Consider the following 24,101-nt stretch of genomic DNA (forward strand, 5'->3'; position numbering starts at 1 on the left):
CACAGAATCTCACCCACCACTCCTGCGAAAAACCTCTCACCTATGTCTGAACTATTGAAGTCCTCAAATCGTGGTTTAAAGACTTCAAGGAGCAGAGAATCCTCCAGCAAGTGACCCAGGCCCCATGCTACAGAGGAAGGCGAAAAACCTCCAGGGCCTCTTCCAATCTGCCCTGGAGGAAAATTCCTTCCCAACTGCAAATATGGTGATCAGCTAAACCCTGAGCATATGCGCAAGATTCCACCAGCTAGATACCCAGGAAAGAATTTTCTGTAGTAACTCAGATCCCACCCCATCTAACATCGCCTTTAAAACTAAATTTCTCATATGATGCATAAATTTATATTCACAAGTGCTAAATATCTAATTATGTTAAAATTATAGCACATGCACAGTAAGCTAAAAACAGAATTAAATATGTTGTAGTCTATTCTACTTAATAGTTCAAAATACTATTACATGAATCCACATATGGAGGGTCAGATTTTAATCTCACTCCAGTGTAACTAGCTGTTATGCCAGTGTAAAACTGGTTGAAGTAGGATCAGACTCAGACCCATAATTTTCACTTGTATCACACCTTCTGTCCAGACATCCTAAAGTGCATTATAAATATTAAGGGCCCAATATTTGTTCTTTTGAATTGTTAAGCATGCAAAATATATTTAGTTTGCACAATTACTGTGACTCAATCAAATCAGGTAATTAAGCACAAACTCAATCAAAACTGCACATTGGCTTCCATTATTTGCTTTGCATGTACAATCACGGTAATTGTATGCAATTCTATATCTATTTAAAAAAATTAAGCTTTAAGAACCTCTCCATTTTCATAATTGAAACTTGTAAGAGTGAGGCTACAGCCCATTTCTCCTGAGACCTAGTCTTGTGCTCAACCACAAGAAGCCAACCTGCAAGTTTTCCTGTTGCTCTTTCATTGTAGTGCTTTTGCAGTACAGAGAAGAATTATTGTTTTTATGTAAATAGATTTCAGTTATAAGCATCTACAATATTACGAGACTTCTAGCAGCTGCAGATAAAACGTTAAGCTACATTACTGTATTTGAAAAAACAGTATGCTACCACATAACTAAGCACATAACATACTTTTTTTTGCCATTGAATTATGTTAACACAGAGTTAAGGTTGCTTGGTGGTATATTGTCCCCTCACAGAACTTAGAGTTTAGTGAAACTCAAACTTCTGAAAACCAGGAAATGCAGAATTGTGTACTTGGTATAATTAGTAGGGCACAGAGGTTTTATTCCAAAGGGTATTGTCAGTAGCGAGCTGGCCTCTGAGAGCAGTCTATGCATTTAGACTCCTCCCAAGAGGAGGAGAAGGGTGGTGGTGGTCGGGGACTCCCTCCTAATGGGGACAGTCATCCGTCTGCCATCCAGACCAGGAATCCTGAGCTGTGTGCTGCTTGCCTGGAGCTAGAACTCAGGATGTGACTGAGAGTCTGCTGAGACTCATCAAACCCTCAGACCACTACCCCTTCCTACTTATCCATGTGGGCAACGATACTGCCAAGAATGACCTTGAGCGGATCGCTGAAAAAGATGGCTTTGAGAAGGAGGATAAAAGAGTTTGGGGCGCAAGTGGTGTTCTCGTCCATCCTCCCCGTTGAAGTAAAAGACCCAGGCAAGGACTGTTGAATCATCGAAGTTAACGCGTGACTATGCAGGTGGTGTTGGAGAGAGGGCTTTGGCTTCTTCGACAATGAGCTGATGTTCCAGAAAAGAGGATTACTGTGCTAGGATTGGCTTCATCTATCAAATACTGGGAAGAGCATCTTTGGACATTGTCTGACTAACCTGATAAGGAGAGCTTTAAACTAGGGGGGATGGTGACAAAAAACTGGCCAATGCCCATCTAGATTTAAGTAAAAAAAAAAAAAAAAAAAAAAAAAAAAAAAAGGGGCTAATTTCTGGAGAAGGGTCTAGAAATCACAACTACATGAAAAAGACAAAAAGGAAAGCAACAGGGCAGTCTGCAAAATATCTCAATGCCTGTATACAAATGCAAGGAGTAGGGGGATGAACTGGAAGTCATAGTATATGAAGAAAATTATGACTTAATTGGCATCACAGAGAGTTGGTGGGACAACTCCCATGACTGGAGTACCAGCATTGAGAGAGAGAGAGAGAGAGAGAGAGAGAGAGAGAGAGAGAGAGAGAGAGAGAGCACGCGCTAGCTTGTTCCAAAAGATTATGTTTCCAAAAAGGGAAAAAAGGAGGAAATATTTGAGCTTGTCATAAATATAAAGGGAAGGGTAAACCCCTTTAAAATCCCTCCTGGCCAGAGGAAAAATCCTCTCACCTGTAAAGGGTTAAGAAGCTAAAGGCAACCTTGCTGGCACCTGACCAAAATGACCAAGGAGGAGACAAGATACTTTCAAAAGCTGGGAGGAGGGAGAGAAACAAAGGGTCTCTGTCTGTCTGTCTGCTGCTTTTGCCAGGGACAGACCAGGAATGGAGTCTTAGAACTTTTAGTAAGTAATCTAGGTAGGTATGTGTTAGATTATGATTTCTTTAAATGGCTGAGAAAAGAGTTGTGCTGAATAGAATGACTATTCTTGTCTGTGTGTCTTTTTTGTAACTTAAGGTTTTGCCTAGAGGGATTCTCTGTGTTTTGAATTTAATTATCCTGTAAGGTATCTACCATCCTGATTTTACAGAGGTGATTCGTTTACTTCTATTAAAAGTCTTCTTGTAAGACAACTGAATGCTTTTTCATTGTTCTCAGCTCCAAGGGTTTGGGTCTGTGGTCACCTATGCAAATTGGTGAGGATTTTTACCAAACCTTCCCCAGAAAGTGGGGTGCAAGGGTTGGGAGGATTTTGGGGGGGAAAGACGTGTCCAAACTCCATTTCCCAGTAAACCCAGTTAGAGTTTGGTGGTGGCAGTGGAAATCCAGGGGCACGAGAAAATTAATTTGTACCTTGTGGAAGTTTTAACCTAAGCTGGTGAAGGTAAGCTTAGGAGGTTTTCATGCAGGTCCCCACATCTGTACCCTAGAGTTCAGAGTGGGGGAGGAACCTTGACAGAGCTGTACGTCAAGAATGTATACACTTGCTCTGAGGTCCAAGGGGAAGTGAGCAACAGACCTACTGAGAGTCTCTGGGTGAGGATAACAAGGGATAAGAACAGTAGCAATGTTAGCTACTATTATACACCACCAAATCAGGAAGAGGAAGTGGTTGAGTTATTATACAAGCAGATAACAAGATTAGCTAACACACATGACCTAGTATTAATGGAGGATTTTAATTTTCCTGTTATCTGATGGAAGACTATTGTAGCAAAACATGATGTGTCCTGCAAATTCTTAGCATGTATAGGGGACAGCTTCCTGATTCAGAAAGTTGAGGAAACAACTAGGGGGTCACCCATTTTGGATCTGGTTTTGACCAACAGGGGTGAATTAGTTGCAAACGTGAAGGTGATCAGGAACTTGGGGGGAAGTGATCATGAGCTGATGGAATTCAAGATCCTATGAAAAGGAGGACATGGGAACATCAAAACAGACACTGGACTTCAAAAACAGCAGATTTCAACCAACTCAGAGAAATAGTAGGCAAGGCCCCATGGAAAGACCAATTAGGAAGAAAAGCAGCTGAAGGGGGCTGGCCGTTCTTAAAAGACGTACTAGGAGAGGCTCAACATCAAGCAACAAAGGGAAAAGAACCACCACAGGAAGCCAACGTGGCTGCACAAGAAGCTTTTTAGCTATCTAAAAACCAAAAGAGATACATACAGGAAACGGAAGGAGGGGCATATCACCAAGAAGGTATACATGGGAATAGTGCAAGTGTGTAGGGACAAAATCAGGAAAGCCAAGGCAAAGAATGAGTTACGGCTGGAAGAAAATGTTAGAGACAACAAGTAGTCATCATGGGCAGTGGGTGAACCCCCCCTTTAGGGAAGCCAGCCTGGCAGCTGTTCCCCTTCCGCCAGAGGCCCTGTCCACCAGACCCTCATGGGCCCCCCCCACACAGCCTGAGGAGCCCCAAGACACCCCCTCCACACACAGCTGGAGCAGCTCTGGCCAGCCCCCTCTCCCTACAGTGCCAGGCCAGCCCCAGCGCCCCCTCATGCGAAATTCCCCGCCCGCACCCACTAGCCCTATTCGGCCTTCCCCCCTCCCACCTGGCCAAAGAGCAGCCCTGTTCTGCCAACAGGCCCGAGCTCCAGACCACTAGCTGCAGCTGAGCCCCCACTGGCTTCAGGGTAGAGTAGGAGGGAGTCTCCCGGTGGAACATGGGCAGGGCCACATCATGGCTTAGGGGAGGTTCAGCCTGCCCTGGCCTTTGATATCCACCGCCCATGGAAGGAGTTCTTCAAATATGTCAGACAAAAAAGAATGATCAAGGACAGTGTGGGTCTACAGCTCAATGGAGAAGGTGAGCTGATAACAGAAGATAAGAAGGCAGAGTTGCTCAATGCCTACTTCGCTTCTGTGATAAATGGGGGGGGGGGGGAGGAGAAGAGTAGCTCCTTTTAATAGACACCCAGCCAGCCAGTTAGCTGTAAAATTCCTTTTGGTAGCTGTTCTCTACTTTCTTTACCTGTAAAGGGTTAAAAAGTCCCCCAGGTAAAGAAAAAAGTGGTACCTGACCAAAAGAGCCAATGGGAAAACTAGAACTTCTTAAAGTTGGGAAAAGCCTCTCTCTTTGTTCGGTGGTTCTCTCTGGGCTGCAGGGACATGGACCAGCAATGCTATAAGCAGGGATGCTGTGTAAGGTTTGAATCAGGTATGAAAAATTATCTTCCATACCTAGAAGGAATTATTTGGATAGGGAATGTTTAAATAAACGCAATCAGGTTTATTTCGGTTTGCGGATCTCCTCTGTGCTAACCCTAGATGCTTGTAACCTTTAAGCTGAACTCCCAAGAAAACTATTTTGGGTGCTTAATTTTTGGAATTGGTCTTTTAAAATCTAGCAAAAGCCTAAGTACCAGATGTATTTTCTTCCTTTTTGTTTTTAATAAAATTTACCTTTTTTAAGAACAGGATTTGGATTGTTGTGTCCTAAGAGGTTTGTGCCTATGCTGTTTGATTAGCTGGTGGCAACAGCTAATTTCCTTTGTTTTCTTCTCAGCTCTTCCCCGGAGATGGGGTGAAAGATCTTGGGAATTCCTCCCTGTAAGGTACCTTCAAGTGCTCCTTCCTTGGTCCAATGGATTTTTTTGTATTTGGATGGTGACAGCGTTTACCAAGGCAAGGTCAAAGAAAAGCTGTAACCTTGGGAGTTTAATACAATCCTGGAGTGGCACGTATTAATTTTTAGAATCCTTGAAGGCCCCCACCTTCTGCACTCAAAGCGCCAGAGTGGGGAATTCAGCCTTACCAGCTTCAGTCTTCTTACAAAACCATCACATGACCAGACAACTAGCAAAGTTACCATAGTCAATAAAGAGGAAGGGATGCAGATTGGGATAAGTAAAGAACATGTCAGAGATCTTCTGACCAATTTGAATGAATTCAAATCAGCACGGCCAGATGCTATTCACCCGAGGGTACTGTGAGAATTAGCTGAAGAAATCTCAGCGTCATTGGCAATAATATTTACAAACTCATGGATGACAGGAGAGGTCCCAGAAAACTAGAGAAGGGATTAATGTAGTGCCCATCTTTAAAAAGGGGGGAAAGGAGGAGCCAGGGAACTATAGACTAGCCAGCCTGACTTCAATGCCTGGGAAGCTACTAGAGCAATGTCTAAAACATTAAATTTGCAAATACCTGAAGGATGAAGGGGTAATCACTAGCAGCCAGCATGGATTTACCAAGAACAAATCATGCCAAACCAGCTTGATTTCTAAACAGGGTAACTGATTTGGTGGATAGGCGAAAATGCTGTGGACATAATAAAGGCTGAAGGAACTGGGTATGTTTAGTTTGGGAGAGGACATTAAGGCGAGATATGATAGTCTTCAGATACTTGAAAACCTACCATCATCAAAACCCATTTACAAATGCTTTCCCACTTACAGCCGTTTTTACACGGACAATATTCTGCAGCATTTCGGTGACAGAATAAAAGAGTTCCCAAACACAGATCATACAATCTTAAAGTAATTGCTAGTTGGCAATGAGAAATGCCTCTCACAGGAAAAAAGTCTATGGCAGGGGATTTTTTTCCTTCACCCTCTAGTCTTATGTTTATATGGCCAGTTTTTTAGCTGAATGAAGACAATTCTGCACCACTTGCCTCTGTATCACCATATCAGTAATACTAATGCATTAGCCTATTATGCAACCAGACAATATGTCCCAAAAGAAATTTTTCCTCAGATGCCAAAGCTTTCATTTGTTAGCTTTTGGGATAGTGAAAATTATTAAATCTGCCGCCTTCTAAGGCACTAATCTAGCCTCACTTTGGATACCAGAGGTGACAGCCTTCTGTAATATCTGCAAGTCAGGTAAAAGTTAAGCCAACTAAAGATTACAAAAATAGTTTTTAATAGAACAAGTTATACTCAGTTAAACTGAAAATAAAATGCACACACTATTTTAAATATAGAAAAAGCATCTTACTGTTCCTCACTGGAATGCATATTTAAGGGAATTAAACCTTGTCATGTTGACTATTGTCTAACAGCTGTGCATTAATTAGGCATGATACATTATGAACTACCTGTGTGACTTCCATTAGCATCAACAGGAGCTGCATATCTTTGGACATAATTTCGCCCACAGTACCTATTCTTACTGGGACAAGAAGACGGATTCTTTGGTTAACATCATTCCCTTGCCCCATCACCTGTGTCAGTTTTGAGCAGAATGCATAAAACACATTAACTTCTAAAAATAAAGGAAAAAAGTTTTGCATCAGTTCTGCTTTTAGTTTTTATTTTTAAAAACAAAAAAAGATATCCTCCACCTTAGAAAGTCAGGTTGTTGCCATCTTACATTTCAGAATACAAATCTGAAAAAAGTTAAGAACATAGACAGGATTTCAGCCAAGTACTCAGCTTCTTATTGTTGTTGTAGTTTTAACTTAAGTCCACTTATAAACTTATGTTTTGGTCATTTGTAACAAGAATATGTTCAAATGTGTTTGGAACACTAACTGCAGTAAAGAAGTCAGCAGTGTAATTATGTCAATGAGCATAGGAAAAAACTCCTCTCCATCTGCACAGAAACATAATCCTTGGAAGACTAGCATTATGTACAAGTACAGTTTAGTTAGAAGTTAGAACATTAAATTATCACAAAATCTTGAGGGCCTAGATGCAGTTCATGGAAGAATATAAGTCCATTAGTCCTTTTGCTCCAACTTTGGAAAGACTGCATCTATAGATTTATCCTAAACATGATGAATGAAGTGTTACCTCTGTCTCATCCACCCCTCTTCCTCCATCAGCTGGAATACAAAAGACTTTTTTGTTGCTAAGTCAAATATAGTAATATGCACAAACATTTTGTTGGACAAAGTCTGGAGAGCAGACAGTACACCTGAGTTGAGGTTTACAAACTACTTTTCACAAAGTTAAGAAAATACTGATATCAAAGTACAAACAATTACAATGTTAAAATACGCAAAACTATTATACAAGGGCAGCTTGTAAAATTAAAGTGAATGAACACAACACACGAGGTATGTCGTAGTTCTACATATCTGGTTTCCTCGTCTTCAAAGTCATAGTTGTGTGTTTCTTGTTCTGACATCTGTAGAAGTCTCGTTAAAACTAGGCAGTTGGATCTTCTTTGCAGAATGAATCTTAAATCACTATTACTTCTTGAATGTACTTTCTTCATCACTGTACAATTTCAAAGTAGTGTAATATCGCCATGATGTGCTGAGGCATGAACACATAGCCAGTGTACAGCGCCATTCCAACAATGGAAACCAGCATAGAATCTGAGCAATAGCTAAGGAAAGCTGCAGTTTCGAATTTTATTCAATCACAAAACAAGAATGTTTTAACACTATCCTTCAAAACTATTATAAAACTTGTATAATTCTAAATTGTATATGCTCAACTGTATTCATGTATAACAGCTGTAGGAAAAAATCCACTGTAAATGTGAAAACTAGAAGACTGGTAAAATGACTAACTATATTATGAGAATGCCTTCCAGATTCTCTATTTTATTGCCACATGCCTTGGAGGTAAAAATAAAGTCCCCCCCGGGGGTGTGTGAAAGAGAGAGAGAAGAAACACATTAATGGGAAATAACCAGATTCCCTAAAACTTCTGCAGGTTCTGAGTTTTACCCAGTCAGCAAGAGCATTATATTTATGCTAATTCATAGAGATGGGGAGCTACACAAGATCTTTTAAAGATATCTATCTATATTCATACAGATCACACAGATATAGATATGAGATGTTCATATTTGAAGAAACTAGTCTTTCAATGCTGATCCAAAGGATTCTCTTGGAACGGAATGGCCCAAATAAACTAAACCTTAATTTGTGTGTACACCTGACTGGAGGGAGAATGGTCGTTGGTATAAAACAGGGAGTCACGAAACCTGGGTTCTGTTCCCAGCTGCCTGCCAGCTTTGGGCAGGTCGCTTAGCTTCTCCATCTGCAAAATGGGGATAATACCTCACTCACAAGAGGGTTGTGAGGCTCAATTTATTTTTCAAGAGCACTTCGATAGAAGGAACTATGGTATTAGTATTAATTCCATTAGACACCTGATCAGTATCTTGTAAGTAGAACTGATCTAGATGTTTCACTCAAATCATAATACCTCAAAGCACAGCCTTTGTTTTAATTCAAGCTGTGTTTGTAAACTGTTAACATTTTATTGGAAGTGGTTGCAGCTCTCTGCAAACGTTTTTGTAGCATCTGGCAATCCACAATGATTCTCAGGCTATAGTTTCACTAGCTTATTTCAAATATGAGGAGTGATCGCTCGGAAAATTCACATGACACACATTACCTGTATTTGCTAATATTATCACTAGTCCTATGTCCAGTTCCGGGAAACTCAAGCCCAGCCTACAGAAATGCATTGGGATCGTAGTCATGTGGAGGTTGGGTTGACTCAAACCTGAACATTTCTGGATACACACAATTTTTTATGAACCCTTTTAAAATCAGACTACCTGGAATTTCCTCCAATCATAACATTAAAATTAGGTTTAATAAGCCTAATAAAAATACAGTACTATAAACAGAGCACTAGGTTTTAAAGGGCCTGGCAGAAGTATCCAGTTATCACAGCTTCAACAGGAGCTGCAGCTGCTCATCAGCATCTCCAGAAATGTGGTCTACACTGTGTATATTTAACAACAAAGGCTATATGACTGTTTGGCATATCAATCAGAGAACAAACACAGAAGTTGTACTCATTCACTAGAGTATTTTTTAGTCATGGCAGGTCATGAAATATTGGAATTTAAAAGCACTGGCGAGGGTCACCTCATAAATCCCTAAACTTTGACATGAATGCTTAGTCACAACCTTGGGATTCCAAGGTATCAGACAATGTACCACACTGATACTAGATCTACTTAGACCGTAAGCTCTTTGGGGAAGGGGCCATCTTTTGTTCATTGTGCTAGGTGCTGTACAAACACAGGTATCCTGTCCGTGAGAGGAGCTCCTAGGTACTACCAAAATAAAAATAAATAATCTAAGGCCTTCTACCCTATGATAATGGCTCATCATTGTTAGTGCTAGCGGCAAGTGCTCCAGACATGATCTCTGTAGCAATGCTCTCTAAAGTTGAGCTGTTTTCATCCACAAGGAGAGCCAAGTGGGAATTAGTTGCTCAACTGTTTTCAGCAGCACCTAGTATCGACAAACTAGATCCTAGAATCAGATCTGAACTTATTGAGGAAAAAATGGTCATATGATGATCAGGATGTTACCACCACTGAAATGAGCACACTTCTGTCTATTACCCTCCGATACCCCCCAAATGATATCCAAGATTACAACAGCCAAAAAGTTTAGTTTTTCAGTTAGATTATTTTATGTATTTTACAGCACTTCATATGTAGTCAGTTTCACGGTTTCCCCTTTAGAGTTAGTCAGTTTCTTCTGTGTTATGCTTATAAGCAGCACATGGAATTTTTTTAAAGGGGATAAGGCAATACACACAACACTTATTGAGAGTACAATTTAAGAACTGAAATTAGCATATGCTTTTATTTAAACACATACAAAAGGTTTTGCAGCTGGATTTTATAGTTACCAGTTTAAGAGTTGCTCCATCAGTTTCAGTGGCTAGCTGAAACTACAGGGGGGGGGGGGGGGGGGCAGGGCCTTTGCTGAATGCATTTGAAGCTCCAATGTTGATTCAGAATGAACCCAAAGACTTGTGTGGGAACTTATTACTATAAAAGAAGGGTGTACTGCCAGGGGACTTTGGGTTTTTTAAATTGTACTCCATTTTGCTTATTTTGCTTTATACTCCATTTTGCTAGCCTCAAATTAGTAAAAAAAAAAAAGTTCTACGTTTATTCTTTGCTAATTGTGTTAATAACTGTTCTTAAAAAAACAAAAGTTTTATGGCTTTAATTGCCTTATTTACTGTTTGGTATGTAAATAAAAAAACAGCTGGGCCAAATGGTCCAAAAAAAAAAAAAAAAAAAGTCAAAAGGCATTAACTTTATTATCAAAAATCACCCAAATGGCAAATTAACAACCCTAAAGCAAAGGCAAACATCCCAAGAACAAAATAAAAAGTAAAGCCAAAAAAAAAAGAAAAGAAAAAAACACAGCTGCAAATAACTCCCAGTAACAAGCCAAATAATGCTAATTAAAAGCAACCTTAACTACCTCATAATTAACAGCTCCAGTGTAACACAGCAAGATCCAAAGACTTGTATGGAAACTTATTACTATAAAAAGAAGGTGCACTGCCATAGGAATTTGGGTTTGTTCTGCACCAACATCGGAGGTTTGAACGTGTTCGACAAAGGCCCACCTCACCTCCCTCGTGTGAGTTTCAGCTGGCCACTGGAACTGACCAAGCAACACTAAGGACTGGTAACTATAAGATTCCAGCTGCAGAACCCCCCCCCTTTTTTTTTGGAGGAGGGAGCTGGGGGGGGCAAGGGTAAGTAAATGGAAGCATATGCGGATTTCAGTGCTTAAACTGTACTCTCAATAAACATGGTTTATTGCCTTATCCCCTTTAAAAAGATTGTGTGCGTCTCATAAGCATAAGATCTGTTCCTGTGGGTCTTATACAGAGGATTTAAAAAACAAAACAAAACTAGAGCTGTCGATTAATCGCAGTAAGCTCACGTGATAACTCAAAAAAATTAATCGCGATTAATCGCACTGTTAAACAATACCAACTGAAATTTATTAAATATTTTGGATATATTGATTTCTATTACACAGAAAATACGAAGTGTACAGTGCTCACTTATTTATGATTACAAATATTTGCACTGTAAAAATGATGAAGAAATAGTATTTCAATTCACCTCATACAAGTACTGTAGTGCAATCTCTTTATTGTGAAAGTATAACTTACAAAAGTAGATTTTTTTTGTTACATACCTGCACTCAAAAACAAAGCAATGTAAAACTTTAGAGCCTACAAGTCCACTCAGTCCTACTTCTTGTTCAGCCAATCACTAAGACAAACAAGTCTGTTTACATTTACGGGAGATACTGAAGCCTGCTTCTTTATTTACAATGTCACCTGAAAGTGAGAACAGGTGTTCACAAGGCACTTTTGTAGCCGGCATTACAAGGTATTTACGTGCCACATATGCTCAACATTCATATGTCCCTTCATGCTTCAGCCACTATTTCAGAGGACTTGCTTCCATGCTGATGATGCTTGTTAAAAAAATGTGTTAATTAAATTTGTAACCGAACTCCATAGGGGGAGAACTGTAAGTCTCCTGCTGTTTTACCTGCATTCTGCCATATATTTCATGTTATAGCAGTCTTGGATGATGACCCAGCACACGTTCGTCTTAAGAACACTTTCACAGAAAATTTGACAAAACACGAAGAAGGTACCAATGTCAGATTTCTAAAGATAGCTACAGCACTCGACCCAAGGTTTAAGAATCTGAAGTGCCTTCCAAAATCTGAGAGGAACGAGGTGTGGAGCATGCTTTAAGAAGTTTTAAAACAGCAACACTCTGATGCGGAAACTACAGAACCCAAACGACCAAAAAAGAAAATCAACCTTCTGCTGGTGGCATCTGACTCAGATGATGAAAATGAACATGTGTCAGTCCGCTCTGCTTTGGATTGTTATTGAGCAGAACCCACCATCAGCATGGACACATGTCCCCTGGAATGCTGGTTGAAGCGTGAAGGAACATCTAAATTTTTAGCACATCTGGCAAGTAAATATCTTGCGACGCTGGCTACAACAGTGCCATGGGACTGCCTGTTCTAACTTTCAGGTGACATTGTAAACAAGAAACAGGCAGCATTATCTCCAGCAAATGTAAACAAACTTGTTTGTCTTAGTGATTGACTGAACAAGAAGTAGGACTGAGTGGACTTGTAGGCTCTAAAGTTTTACACTGTTTTATTTTTGAATGCAGTTATTTTTTGTACATAAAAGTCTACATTTCTAATTTCAACTTTCGTGATAAAGAGATTGCACAACAGTACTTGTATTAGGTGAACTGAAAAATACTATCTTTTGTTTTTTACAGTGCAAATATTTGTAATTAAAAATATAAAGTGAGCACTGTACACTTTGTATTCTGTGCTGTAACTGAAATCAATATATTTGAAAATGTAGAAAACATCAAAAAATATTTTTTTAATCGTGCAATTACTTTTTTTAATCGCTTGACAGTCCTAAAAAAACAAACACAGCAATATTTTAAAATATATAAAACAAACAGGCAAAGGGAATCGGGGACAGGTGCACTACCTGAAACTTTTTACCCTCTTTTTTTTTCTCTTTTTTTTAAGATGACTAGGTATCAAGATGATGGTATATACTATTAACATCCAATGGAAATCTGACATTCCCAGCTTTCAAGTAGCTAATAGTATTTTAATAAACATAGTGGTTCACAAAATAGGATTATTCATATTCCATTGTGCTAGACACTGTACAGACACATAACAGAGAGCTTACATTCTATGTATAATAGACAGAAACAGGGGAGTAAACAAACAATAAGACAATACCGGTTGCATGATAGACAGTGATACTTAGATAAAGCCTTTATAAAAGTTACTGATTCCCTTCAATCAGCAATACTATATTCAGCGCTGGTCAAGGTCATTTTAGTAAATCTTGGACTTTAACTCAATGGGAACTTCAAAGCCTTAAAGAGATGTTGGTTCAAATTCAAGCCAGATCAATGTTAATAGCCATCTAACAGCTGTTCAGTGGCTTACATGACATAAGTTATTAATATCAGTTCAGTATCTAGTGATATCTACCACGATCAGCGAACTCACTGAAGGACTCAGCAGGGAGTTCTTCAAGGACCGAAGATGCATGAAGTCGAAAATAACGTTCTCAAAGGACCCTAAATGGCTTTCATCTTTTAAAGACATCTTTGTAGTCAAGTGTAGAGTTCATACTTCTCAAAATGCTTAACACATTACATTCTGTTCACATTGGCCAGCATCGTAAAAATTTAATTAAAAGTTACCAGCAATTGCAATTTAGCACACAAAGCAATTACTTCAATACAATAAGAAACCTGAAAGTTACACGTCAAATTAATTTTAAGCTATAACGCTATAACTTACAGGAACAAAAGTTGTTTGAATTGGCAATAAAATATGAAGAGAACTGTATGCACACCATTACGCTACTTATATGTTTTGCCACAATCAGAAGATTGCTTACCTGATATAAAGAGCTCGATGTTCAAGCCTAACTACTCTGATAAAACATAATGCTCATGAAGCATAGAAAACAAAGGATTTCTTCACTGACACTAGACCTGGCATAAATAGAGCCAGGTACCATTGCTAAGGAATAGGATACCTCCACTGAGAAGAAAAAAGGAAAAGTAATGAAATATATACTATGTGGGTGTATGAGAACATAGATATCAAGTCCATCCCATGTTAATGCATTTCTGTTTTATATGCTCTCCATTTTGGAGCTTTACATAGAAAAAATATCTACATGATTATGCACCTGTAACTTGGGCAAATAACAGTCCCTACTTTTACTAATGGAAGATCTTTTCTTTACAACTGACCACCACCCCTATAGAGCACCCTTATTATTATTATCACCACATTCTGTTTGTGACTGGTTATATTAGCTTATCTCCTCACCTCTCTCAGTACTCCTTGGAGGTACTTTTAAAGTCATCCATCAGAGAGCGGCCGCAAATACAAGGTGCCATTTTAACCAAGGATCAAGCAACCACCACATTCAGAATAGAATGAAAAGACATTATATATCACCCTCTAGAACAAGCTGCTCAAAGAAACACAATAATCTAGATACAGGTCTCTACAACTGAACCTTCATGTCAGAAGATTATTATAGTGAAATACATAAAACAAGCACATTCACCAACTACAGGATCAGTAAACATCAATTAGAAAAAGACACAAGGAGACAAAGCAAAATGGAAACCTAGAGTTGCAGGACTACGCACCACACATAAAATACTTGTTATATCCACATTGGAAAGGAAAATGTGTAAGTATGAAGGAATGCATTAAAGGTATTTCTAACTAACAGAAACAATTCCTCAAGTTAACAGAGAAAAAAGTTGCATAATTCTAGGGAAGGAAAAAGAAAGGAGATATTACATCAAGGCACAGCAACCTGCCTTCTGAGTCAGAAATGAACTACACTGCTAAATGGCCAGAAGGGAGACTTGACACCTTACTGTTCTGAAAGATAATCTGTGTTGCTCTCTCAAACATTGACAACACTTGTTATAGTTTGTTGTAACAGACTGTGAATCTGAATGTAATTTAACAAGCAAGGAATGAGTGGATTAACAGATTCCTCACACATGGGTGAAAGGGTTCCTTCTTTGTTCACATAATAAACTTAACCTGTGGGACTAGGAAATAGTGCCACATTATATACTTTGCAACACTGACCCCCACCAAAGCCAATGTAGCTACAGACTGCTACTATTTATCAGGGTTATTTTATCTAAATACTCATATCGCCAGTTCGAACTGAACCTTGGGTTTTTAAACCACCAGCATAGCTATACTGGGATGGCTAACAACCCTCAATGTAAACAAGGCTAAGCACCTCCCAAGCATCAATTAAACGCATAACCATATGCCTGCGAGGAAAGTGTTATTGGGCCCATTTTACAGACAGGAAGGGGCACATTAAGCACCCATGATCAGAAAAGTGCTCAAAGACATTCTCAAAGTCTGGAAAGGCCAAGAATCAAACCCAGACCTCCCACGTCCCAGTCTGGTGCCTTAATCATAACAGCATCCTTCAGAACAAAGGGGCTGAAGGGACAGCAGGGCAGCTTGCTCGGGACAAAGGTCAGACCTCCCCACCACCACCCAAAAGCACCTCTCGCAGCTCGGCTGAGCTTGAAGCACCTCGCACAGTCCACACCACAGGGTGGGGACAGATGCACAGGAGGGCGTTACAACAGCTTGGGGAGCAGAGCGGCGCACTAGGATCCAGCCCCCTCCCTCACGCCCAAACCGGGGCAACAGGCCCTGGACCATCCACCGCTGCCCCACATCCTACCTTCCACTTCTCCAAGCTCGGCCATGAGCCCCAGGCCTCCCCGCCCCCTTCGAGTCCAGCCACGTGCCCCAGCCCCTCCCCCGCTCCCAACCTCCCCTTACCCCCCAAGGCTGGCTGTGGCCTCCCCCGCACCGGCCCCGCCCATCCTCCTCCGGCACGCGCTGCCGGCGGCCGCTTAATTAACAGAACCCAGCCCCGCGGCGGCCGCGGCCTCTGCCTCCCTCCAGCCCGGCCCGGCCGCGGGAGGATACTGAAGACCGTCCGCTCCCAGGGCTCCAGCATGTAGAGCGCGGTGACCAGCAGGTACTGGTAATACAGCCACGACACCCGCCCCCAGGCCGAGCCCAACGCCATCACCGGACCTGTCTGCGTGCGGCGCGCACGGCCTCCGCAAACGGACTGAGCTGGGCCTGGCCGCGCGGGGAACGCCCTCCACCGCGCCCCGCCAGGGGCCGTGCCGCAGCCAGGCCGCTCCGCCCCTTGGCTGCCCTGTTGGTAGGGAGCATGCGCTTGAGGACTGAGCATGCTCAATAACACCCGCCGACGCCGCTGCCCTCTCTTGGGGTGACCACGCGCGCCCTGCTGGTGGGTTGAGCCAGCTGCAGTGGCTGCAACAGAAAAGTGGTGTTGGAGGCACACAACTCTCCACTTGTTCCCCAGGGCTGTACCCTTAAGGGTACAGTGCGGTGCGCCCCAATGTATCTGGTGATGCGATGCCACCTATTGAGCTGCTAAAGGACACTTGATTGATTCAGTGAAATATTTTACATACGCCCTACTGTCCAAAAATGATAATTATCAATGTTTAAAAGAATCGCTTATCAGTTTATATGTCCCTGTAACATCTTATAGCAGGAAGCATATTCGGCTTGCCTTTTATTCGGATTGCTTGGACTGGATGGCATTTTTCTTGCAATCCACTGTTAAATGGAGTTTCACTCCTTTATTTACTTTTTGAAATTATATTTTTATTACTCTTAGTCCTTCATTTACTTTTGTTAACATTGTGCAGATGAATGTCATGCTAGTTAATAGATATTTTAATAGCAATCACTGGAAATATTAACAGTTACTAGTAGCTTCTGCAATCACATCTCAGAAGTCACCTACTACAGGACAGGCCCAACAAAGATAATAACAGAACGCCACTAGCCCATCACCTTCAGCCCACAACTAAAACCTCTCCAACGCATCATCAAGGATCTACAACCTATCCTGAAGGACAACCCATCACTCTCACAAATCTTGGGAGACAGGCCAGTCCTTGCCTACAGACAGCCCCCCAACCTGAAGCAAATACTCACCAGCAACCACACACCACACAACAGAACCACTAACCCAGGAACCTATCCTTGCAACAAAGCCCGTTGCCAACTGTGTCCACATTATGACAGGTTTCAGAGTAACAGCCGTGTTAGTCTGTATTCGCAAAAAGAAAAGGAGTACTTGTGGTTAGTCTCTAAGGTGCCACAAGTACTCTTTTTCTTTTTGTGTCCACATATCTATTCAGGAGATACCATCATAGGGCCTAATCACATCAGCCACACTATCAGAGGCTCATTCACCTGCACATCTACCAATGTGATATATGCCATCATGTGCCAGCAATGCCCCTCTGCCATGTACATTGGTCAAACTGGACAGTCTCTACGTAAAAGAATAAACGGACACAAATCAGATGTCAAGAATTATAACATTCATAAACCAGTAGGAGAACACATCAGTCTCTCTGGTCACTTGATTTCAGACCCAAAGGTCACAATATTAGAACAAAAAGACTTCAAAAACGGACTCCAATGAGAGACTGCTGAATTGGAATTAATTTGCAAACTGGATACAATTAACTTAGGTTTGAATAGAGACTGGGAGTGGATGTGTCATTACACAAGGTAAAACTATTTCCCCATGTTTATCCCCCCGCCCCGCTCCTCGGACGTTCCTGTTAACTGCTGGAAATGACCCACCTTGATTATCACTACAAAGGGTTTTCTTCCCCCCCCCCCCCCCCCCCCCCCCCCCCGCTATCCTGCTGGTAATAGCTCATCTTAAGTGATCACTCTCCTTACAGTGTGTATGATAACACCCATTTTTTCATGTTCTGTGTGTATATAAATCTCCTCACTGTATTTTCCACTGAATGCATCCGATGAAGTGAGCTGTAGCTCATGAAAGCTTATGCTCAAATAAATTGGTTAGTCTCTAACGTGCAACTCGTACTCCTTTTCTTTTTGCGAATACAGACTAACACGGCTGCTACTCTGAAACACATCTCACAGTAATTCTGCTACAGGTCCTCCTGTTTGCATTGGATATTAGGTTTTAGTTCTAAATTTTTGTTCTGTTCATATTTTAGGTAAAAGTTTATTCTTTTAGGGATCACTTGACTTCAAGGCTGACTGAAATCCTGGTTTGTTGTCAAAACTTCAGTTTTCTTTGAGCCTCCAATGGGGATTGTCTTTGGCAACTGTTATTTTGCCTCTCTCAGTGCATTTTCACATGTCACCACTTCTGTGTAGAACTTGGTTCCCAAATATTCACCACAGGCCAGATTTGTAAAGTTTAAAAGCACCTAGATGCTTTTGAAAATACCACTAGTTGCCTAAATACCTTTAAAAATCTCGCCCTAAGGGCACTATACTATCTTGCATGAAATCCTTCTCAAAGGCAAATTTCTTCTGTATTTTTACTAAATATAGGTATACAACCCCAAGATACAGCCACCATTATTCAAAAATCATGAGTTATACACCCAAAAGTTATGATATTAAAATACATAAATATATACATACATACCTTTGGGGTTCTTTTAATTTTCCTTTTTGTTTCTGAGCCTTTAGAGCACACTAGCTTCATATTTATGCTGTTACCTCTCCCAAAGAATCCATATATTTGAAACAGTTGTACATGCCTATAACATTCAATACTGTTTTGGACTTCCAGTATCATGATTCCCCACTCCCTTTGTAATTGAAAACTTATTAAAAATTCCTATTTTTGTAAGTAATTCCTCACCCTGCAAACACTGAAATTCACACTTGACTCTTCTATTACTTCATTTGTTTCATACATAAATGTTGATTTTTCTATTGAATTGTTTATACTTCTAATTGCAATATTTTAATTTCATTTCCTTTTTGTATGCTACATATTTGGTTATCAAGTAATCAGCAGACACTGATCTTCAGGGCGTAGCTTCAAAAGGCTGGGATTTTGCATGATCAGAGATGAGAAATTTACATTCACCTCCCCCTAGAGATTCCCCAGGGAAACCACTTGACTGTGTTTGTCCCAAAAGTCCATTCTTATCTGGCACATGGTTCAGTTAAATATTAGATAAGTTCATGGAAGATCGGTCCATCAATGGCTATTAGCCAAGATGGTCAGAGACAGAACCCCATGCTCTGGGGCCTCTGTCCTTAAGCCTGTGACTGCTAGAAGCTAGCAATGAACCACAGGGTGCATCACTCGATAAATTGTCCTGTTCTGTTTGCTTCCTCTGAAGCATCTGGCACTGGCCACTGTGAGAAGATAATATAGCAGGCTAGATGGACCATTGGTCTAACCCGCTATGGCCATTCTTATGTTCTCCATACAGTCCTCTGAAGTCACAACACTTCCCTGTGTTCATCTCACATCTCCCCCTAAAAAGAGGTTACATACAATTCTAGCCCACAATAATACATAAACCATTCATTTAATACAATGGACTCCAAAGATAGTTAAATTTAATTCAATAAAGTTTTCCAAGGATCCTGCAGGAAATTTCCCCATCTATCACAGCTCCCTCTTTATACAGTCAGAGCTGAAGGACCAGTGAAGTTATCTGGACAGTAGTAACAGTTGCGCCCTTTCCTATCCCCAGTGGATTTCCTGGAATGTTGTGGTACCAGCCTTTGTTCTGTTACAGTCCTTGGTAGCACTACAGTGCACCACAACTCAGACAAGCTTTTTAAGGTGATTCATTTGCTAAGTCCTAAGGCCCTCACACCATGTGTCCTAATGAGCACTCTGTCAACTGCATCCAATTGTCAACTCCACTTTGTCAACACTCCTCCCGGAGTCCCCTACCTCATTTCTTCATCAGTCCACCACCCCACTGTGCCAGAACCTTCTCTTTCCTACCGACCCATCAACCCATCCCTCTTCTAATCAGGAGAGCGAAGAGCAGCAGATTCACTTCCTGGCAGACTTATCACACACTGCCCTCTGCTGACCTATGACTGCTCAGCCGATTCATCACATGAGCCTTTCTGTGAAAAACAAGCATCCTCCCTTCCATCATTAGTCCACATGAAAGCGTTAGTACCAAGAAAAAACTCTGTGCTCTCTTTGTGGTCTCCATTATCCCCTCTTAGCTCTGGGTTCACTTTCTTCCTCACCCATATGTTAATTTCAACTCAGACTAGAAGGCTCCTCCTCACATATTGGATCTTCTGCCTGCTCAGTGGGTTCACCCTCACCTTTTGGATCAAGTTCCAAAGGTTGGGTTACTCTCAGAGGTTCTGCCTCATGGTCTGATGCAATTCCCTCCAATAAGATTTACTGGCTTGTCACGCGGCAGCACATGCCAGTGCTGTTCCTTGCTTGGTCCCCTTTACTGTCCAGGTTTCAGAGTAGCAGCCGTATTAGTCTGTATTCGCAAAAAGAAAAGGAGTACTTGTGGCACCTTAGAGACTAACAAATTTATATGAGCATAAGCTTTCTTGAGCTACAGCTCACTTTCATCGGATGCTTTACTGTCCACTGGCTCAGCCCTCATGATGACCAGGATACGCCCAGTCATTGGCCTGGTTTGGTTGTGGTGCATTGGCCAGAGTTTTGGCTCAGTCAGAACATAGGTAGGGATATACCCTGCTGTAATGCAGAGCAAAGCAACTTCTACCAGGCTAGAAGCCAGTACACTGATGAATTCTGACATCCAGCTGACCCACCCCATGTGGACTTTTGTACTTCCTGTAACAACTTAGTTACACTCAAGCTCCTTTTCCTTTTGTGATTGCTAAACTAAACCAGTTAACACTCCTGATACACTTGAGCAGACATATTTTTAAGTCAGTGTGTGTTCCTTCTGGTAGTGGCCTTACCCCAGTGATGTTTCGCTGTCTGTTTGACATTACTGAGAACACCTGCCACCTGGGTTACATACTTAGGGATTAGTATACCCTTCAGTAACAGCTGCCCCATCCAATAATTTTAGCAGATGAGCTCATACCTGAACTTCATATATGGCATGTACACTACGGATAACCATACACTAGTTCTATAGGCTATCCTGCCAAAGGGAAAGAAGTAATCAGCTATTACAAACACATACGGCTGATCCTCCAAGATACCAGGATCCCTATAGTCACTGTCTCTTGAGGATAGATCCCAAAAATGGAAAACATATTGCTTGGGGTGTAGCACTAGCCATTTTATGGACCCTGCGGGCATAGCACTTCACCTATTCTTTAACAGACCTGCACCAACTAGGCCAGTAGTACTGACTCTGGACTCTTTGGACTAGCTTCACTCTTCCCAAGTTGTGACTCGGTGGTGCCTAGGGCAGCCCTCACTAGAAATGACAAGGTCAGGGCAGGCTGCAAAACAGAGAGCAGATACTCCCAAGACTGGTAGGTAACACTGAAGTTAAACTCAGGACTGAAGACAAAATGGAGATGATGCAGCTGCCCTTTATAGTCCTTTTGCCATGTTTCTGGTACTTCCTCTGTTCCAAACACAAACTCATAGCACACGGCCTTGAAAGGCCTTAGAGGTCTCTCCATAGGCAGGCCCAACAGCTAATACTGATAGCGTATGTGCTACGTCAACCTACTAAATGTCAATATTGTATTTTGACTTAAGTAAGCTCCACAGACAACAGCCCTGAAAACCTGTTAGACCTTTCAGAATGGGCAGACACAGACCCAGAGGTATGTTGATACAAAGATGCCTGACCTGACCTAACCTGGAGCAAGAGTTACTGATCTGGAAGTTGAGGGCATTAGAGTAGAAGGGCAATCACACTTAATTAGTGGTCTGAAAGGGACTGGGACCTTTCATTTTGAAGATATTACATAATAACAAGATTAGGGGTCACTTGTGTGTTGCTGTATCGACTATGTGGGACACTTTATGATATTGTTAATGCCAATATTATAAAACTGGAAGGAATCTAACCAGATATGACGTGTGAGGTATCTGCGAAAATGTTATAATCAGCCAAGTGTGATAATTTTGTTTCATCTTTGTATTATGACATAGATAGGTATGGTATATCTGTATTCCAAACATGTCCTGTGTTTCTGGGTGACGCTGCCAGACAGATTGGCATCAGCACTAGGCCTGCTTGATTGCCTTGTGTAGCAACCACTTAGTTATTACATTGGCCTTTTATACACAAGACACCTAAGTAGGCACATACCATTGCTGCCTTGCAGAATTCCAATTCTACAGTAAATGTGGCCAGTGTTAACTATACCTAGCCTATCTTGTACATGTGATGTCTCTGGTAGACAGCCCTATTTTAGGCCTTGTCTACATCACACTGTTTTGTCGACAAAAGTCAGCTTTCATCTACAAAACAGTTGAGGTGTACACACTGAAATGCTCCTGCCACCAACGTAACTTCCCTGCTGTGCCGATATAATAAAACCACCTCGATGAGACACCTAGGGCATATGCTGCTGGAGCCATGAAATTGACAGAAAAGCCGACTCCCAGCTCCCCAGCCAGGCTGCTGCTGGGTCTCTGCTCCAAGCCGGGCTAACACCCAGGTTCCTGGCTTGGGCTGCCTCCCGGGCTCCCCACTCCCAACTGGGAGCCCTGCTACCCCTGAGGTCCTGGCTCCCCACCGGGAGCAGAGCAGCCAGCCGGACTCCCATGGGTGGCAGGTGGAGTCCCCCTTTGGGGAAGCCAGCCCCCCAGCTCTGCCCCTTCTGCCCATGCCCTGCTATAGCTGGAGCCCCAAGACCCCTTCCCTCCCCCCCCATAGCCAGAGCCCCAAGACTCCTTGCCCAAAGAAACACCCCCCTCTGCTGGAGGAGCCCTGGGTCGACCAAAGCCCCTCACCCAGAGAAGCCCCAAGCTGGTCAGAGCCCAGAGGACCCCGGGCTGGCTGAAGCCCCCAAGCCTTCCCTCCGCCCCCCGTGGCTGGAGGAGCCCTGGGCTGGCTGAAGCTATGCCTCCCCTCCCCATACCCAACCCCCGCAGGGGAAAAGCATCTGTAAGAAGACTCTTTTGATATGCCCCATGCAGGTTCTGGGGCATCTGAGGAGGCAGGTATGTACCTCCTCAGCCATCCCAGAACCTGCGTGGGGCATAATAAAGCAAAAACTTCACTGTCAAACCCCACAACTGGGGGTCTGGTAGCCACGGCTATTATAGAGCAGAGTCTCCCCTGGCCTATTATACCCACCACCTGTGCAGATTCTGGGCATGGATCTCTCAGCCAGAGCAAAGAAGCCCCTGGTGACTCCTGGCTGGGAGCACGGAGGTGAGAAGCCCCACGCTGTTGCCCCTGGCTGGGAGTGGGGAGGCAAGAAGTTCTGCTTAAGACCTTCAACTGCTCCTCTGCCAACACGAAAGCTTATGCTCAAATAAATTTGTTAGTCTCTAAGGTGCCACAAGTACTCCTGTTCTTTCTGCCAACAAGATTTTCTCTTCCCTCTGAGACTCAAACTGTCAATTCTTTTCCAGCTGGAATTCTGCTATTATAAATCAATCACTGTTGCTATTTAGCAAAGTAGATTTCTAACACTTCCAGAAACTGCTAGAAAGTGATGAATTTTACTGGAAATTGCCAAATGATTGCTGCTGTCTGCATTTCACAAAAAGCTTGCAATAATACACATCTTTGCAGTCCAGTAAATAGAGGCTACAAAAATTGTTGGTTCATATTTCCACCATCATCAGCTGCGAGTAGTTTCCTTAAAATTCATAGGATAAAAGGGTGACTATTACTGAAACTTGTGTTAAATTATATTCCCCTAAGGTTGAATGAATTTTTTTTATAAATGTTAAATTTACTTACAAAATAAAGTCAGTTAGTCAATAGTACACAAAAATTAATTTCATAGTCTGTATGAATAGCTTCAGATACAGTATAGAGATATCTCTATGCACAATGTCAAGCCAAACCATGGGATTTGTTTTTTTGTTTTTAATAGCAGCAGCTGCAGTTGTGACATACACAGTACAATTTGATGTGGAACACCATTTGATATTTTAATATTATGAAGATAATGCAACAACACAACACTGTGCACTATATTTTAGCTAGCTTCAGAGGGGTAGCCATGTTAGTCTGGATCTGTAATCGTCTGGATCGTCACATGCATCCAACGAAGTGGGTATTCACTCACAAAAGCTCATGCTCCAATACATCTCTTAGTCTGTAAGGTGCCACAGGACTCTTTGCCTATATTTTAGCTAGTTACTTTAAAAGGTTCCCTATGTCACTCTAGCCAGTCTGTGTGCTCAAATTCAGCTGGACTTTTGAATATAGCTGTA

General features: G+C 41.9%; 1 protein-coding gene across 1 annotated transcript; it reads right to left on the reverse strand.

Moving 5' to 3' along the window:
- Window positions 1–6,834: 6,834 nt before the first annotated feature.
- Window positions 6,835–16,114, reverse strand: SPTSSA (serine palmitoyltransferase small subunit A). The gene is made up of 2 exons (XM_007065263.4): window positions 15,863–16,114; window positions 6,835–7,867 (listed from the first exon to the last, which is right to left on the reverse strand). Exons 1-2 carry the CDS (start codon window positions 15,963–15,965, stop codon window positions 7,764–7,766), a joined length of 207 nt encoding a protein of 68 aa, XP_007065325.1. The 5' UTR covers window positions 15,966–16,114; the 3' UTR covers window positions 6,835–7,763.
- Between the last annotated feature and the right edge of the window lie 7,987 nt (window positions 16,115–24,101).

Source organism: Chelonia mydas, chromosome 6 (assembly GCF_015237465.2).
Source record: "Chelonia mydas isolate rCheMyd1 chromosome 6, rCheMyd1.pri.v2, whole genome shotgun sequence".
In the NCBI taxonomy this organism is placed as follows: Eukaryota; Metazoa; Chordata; order Testudines; family Cheloniidae; genus Chelonia; species Chelonia mydas.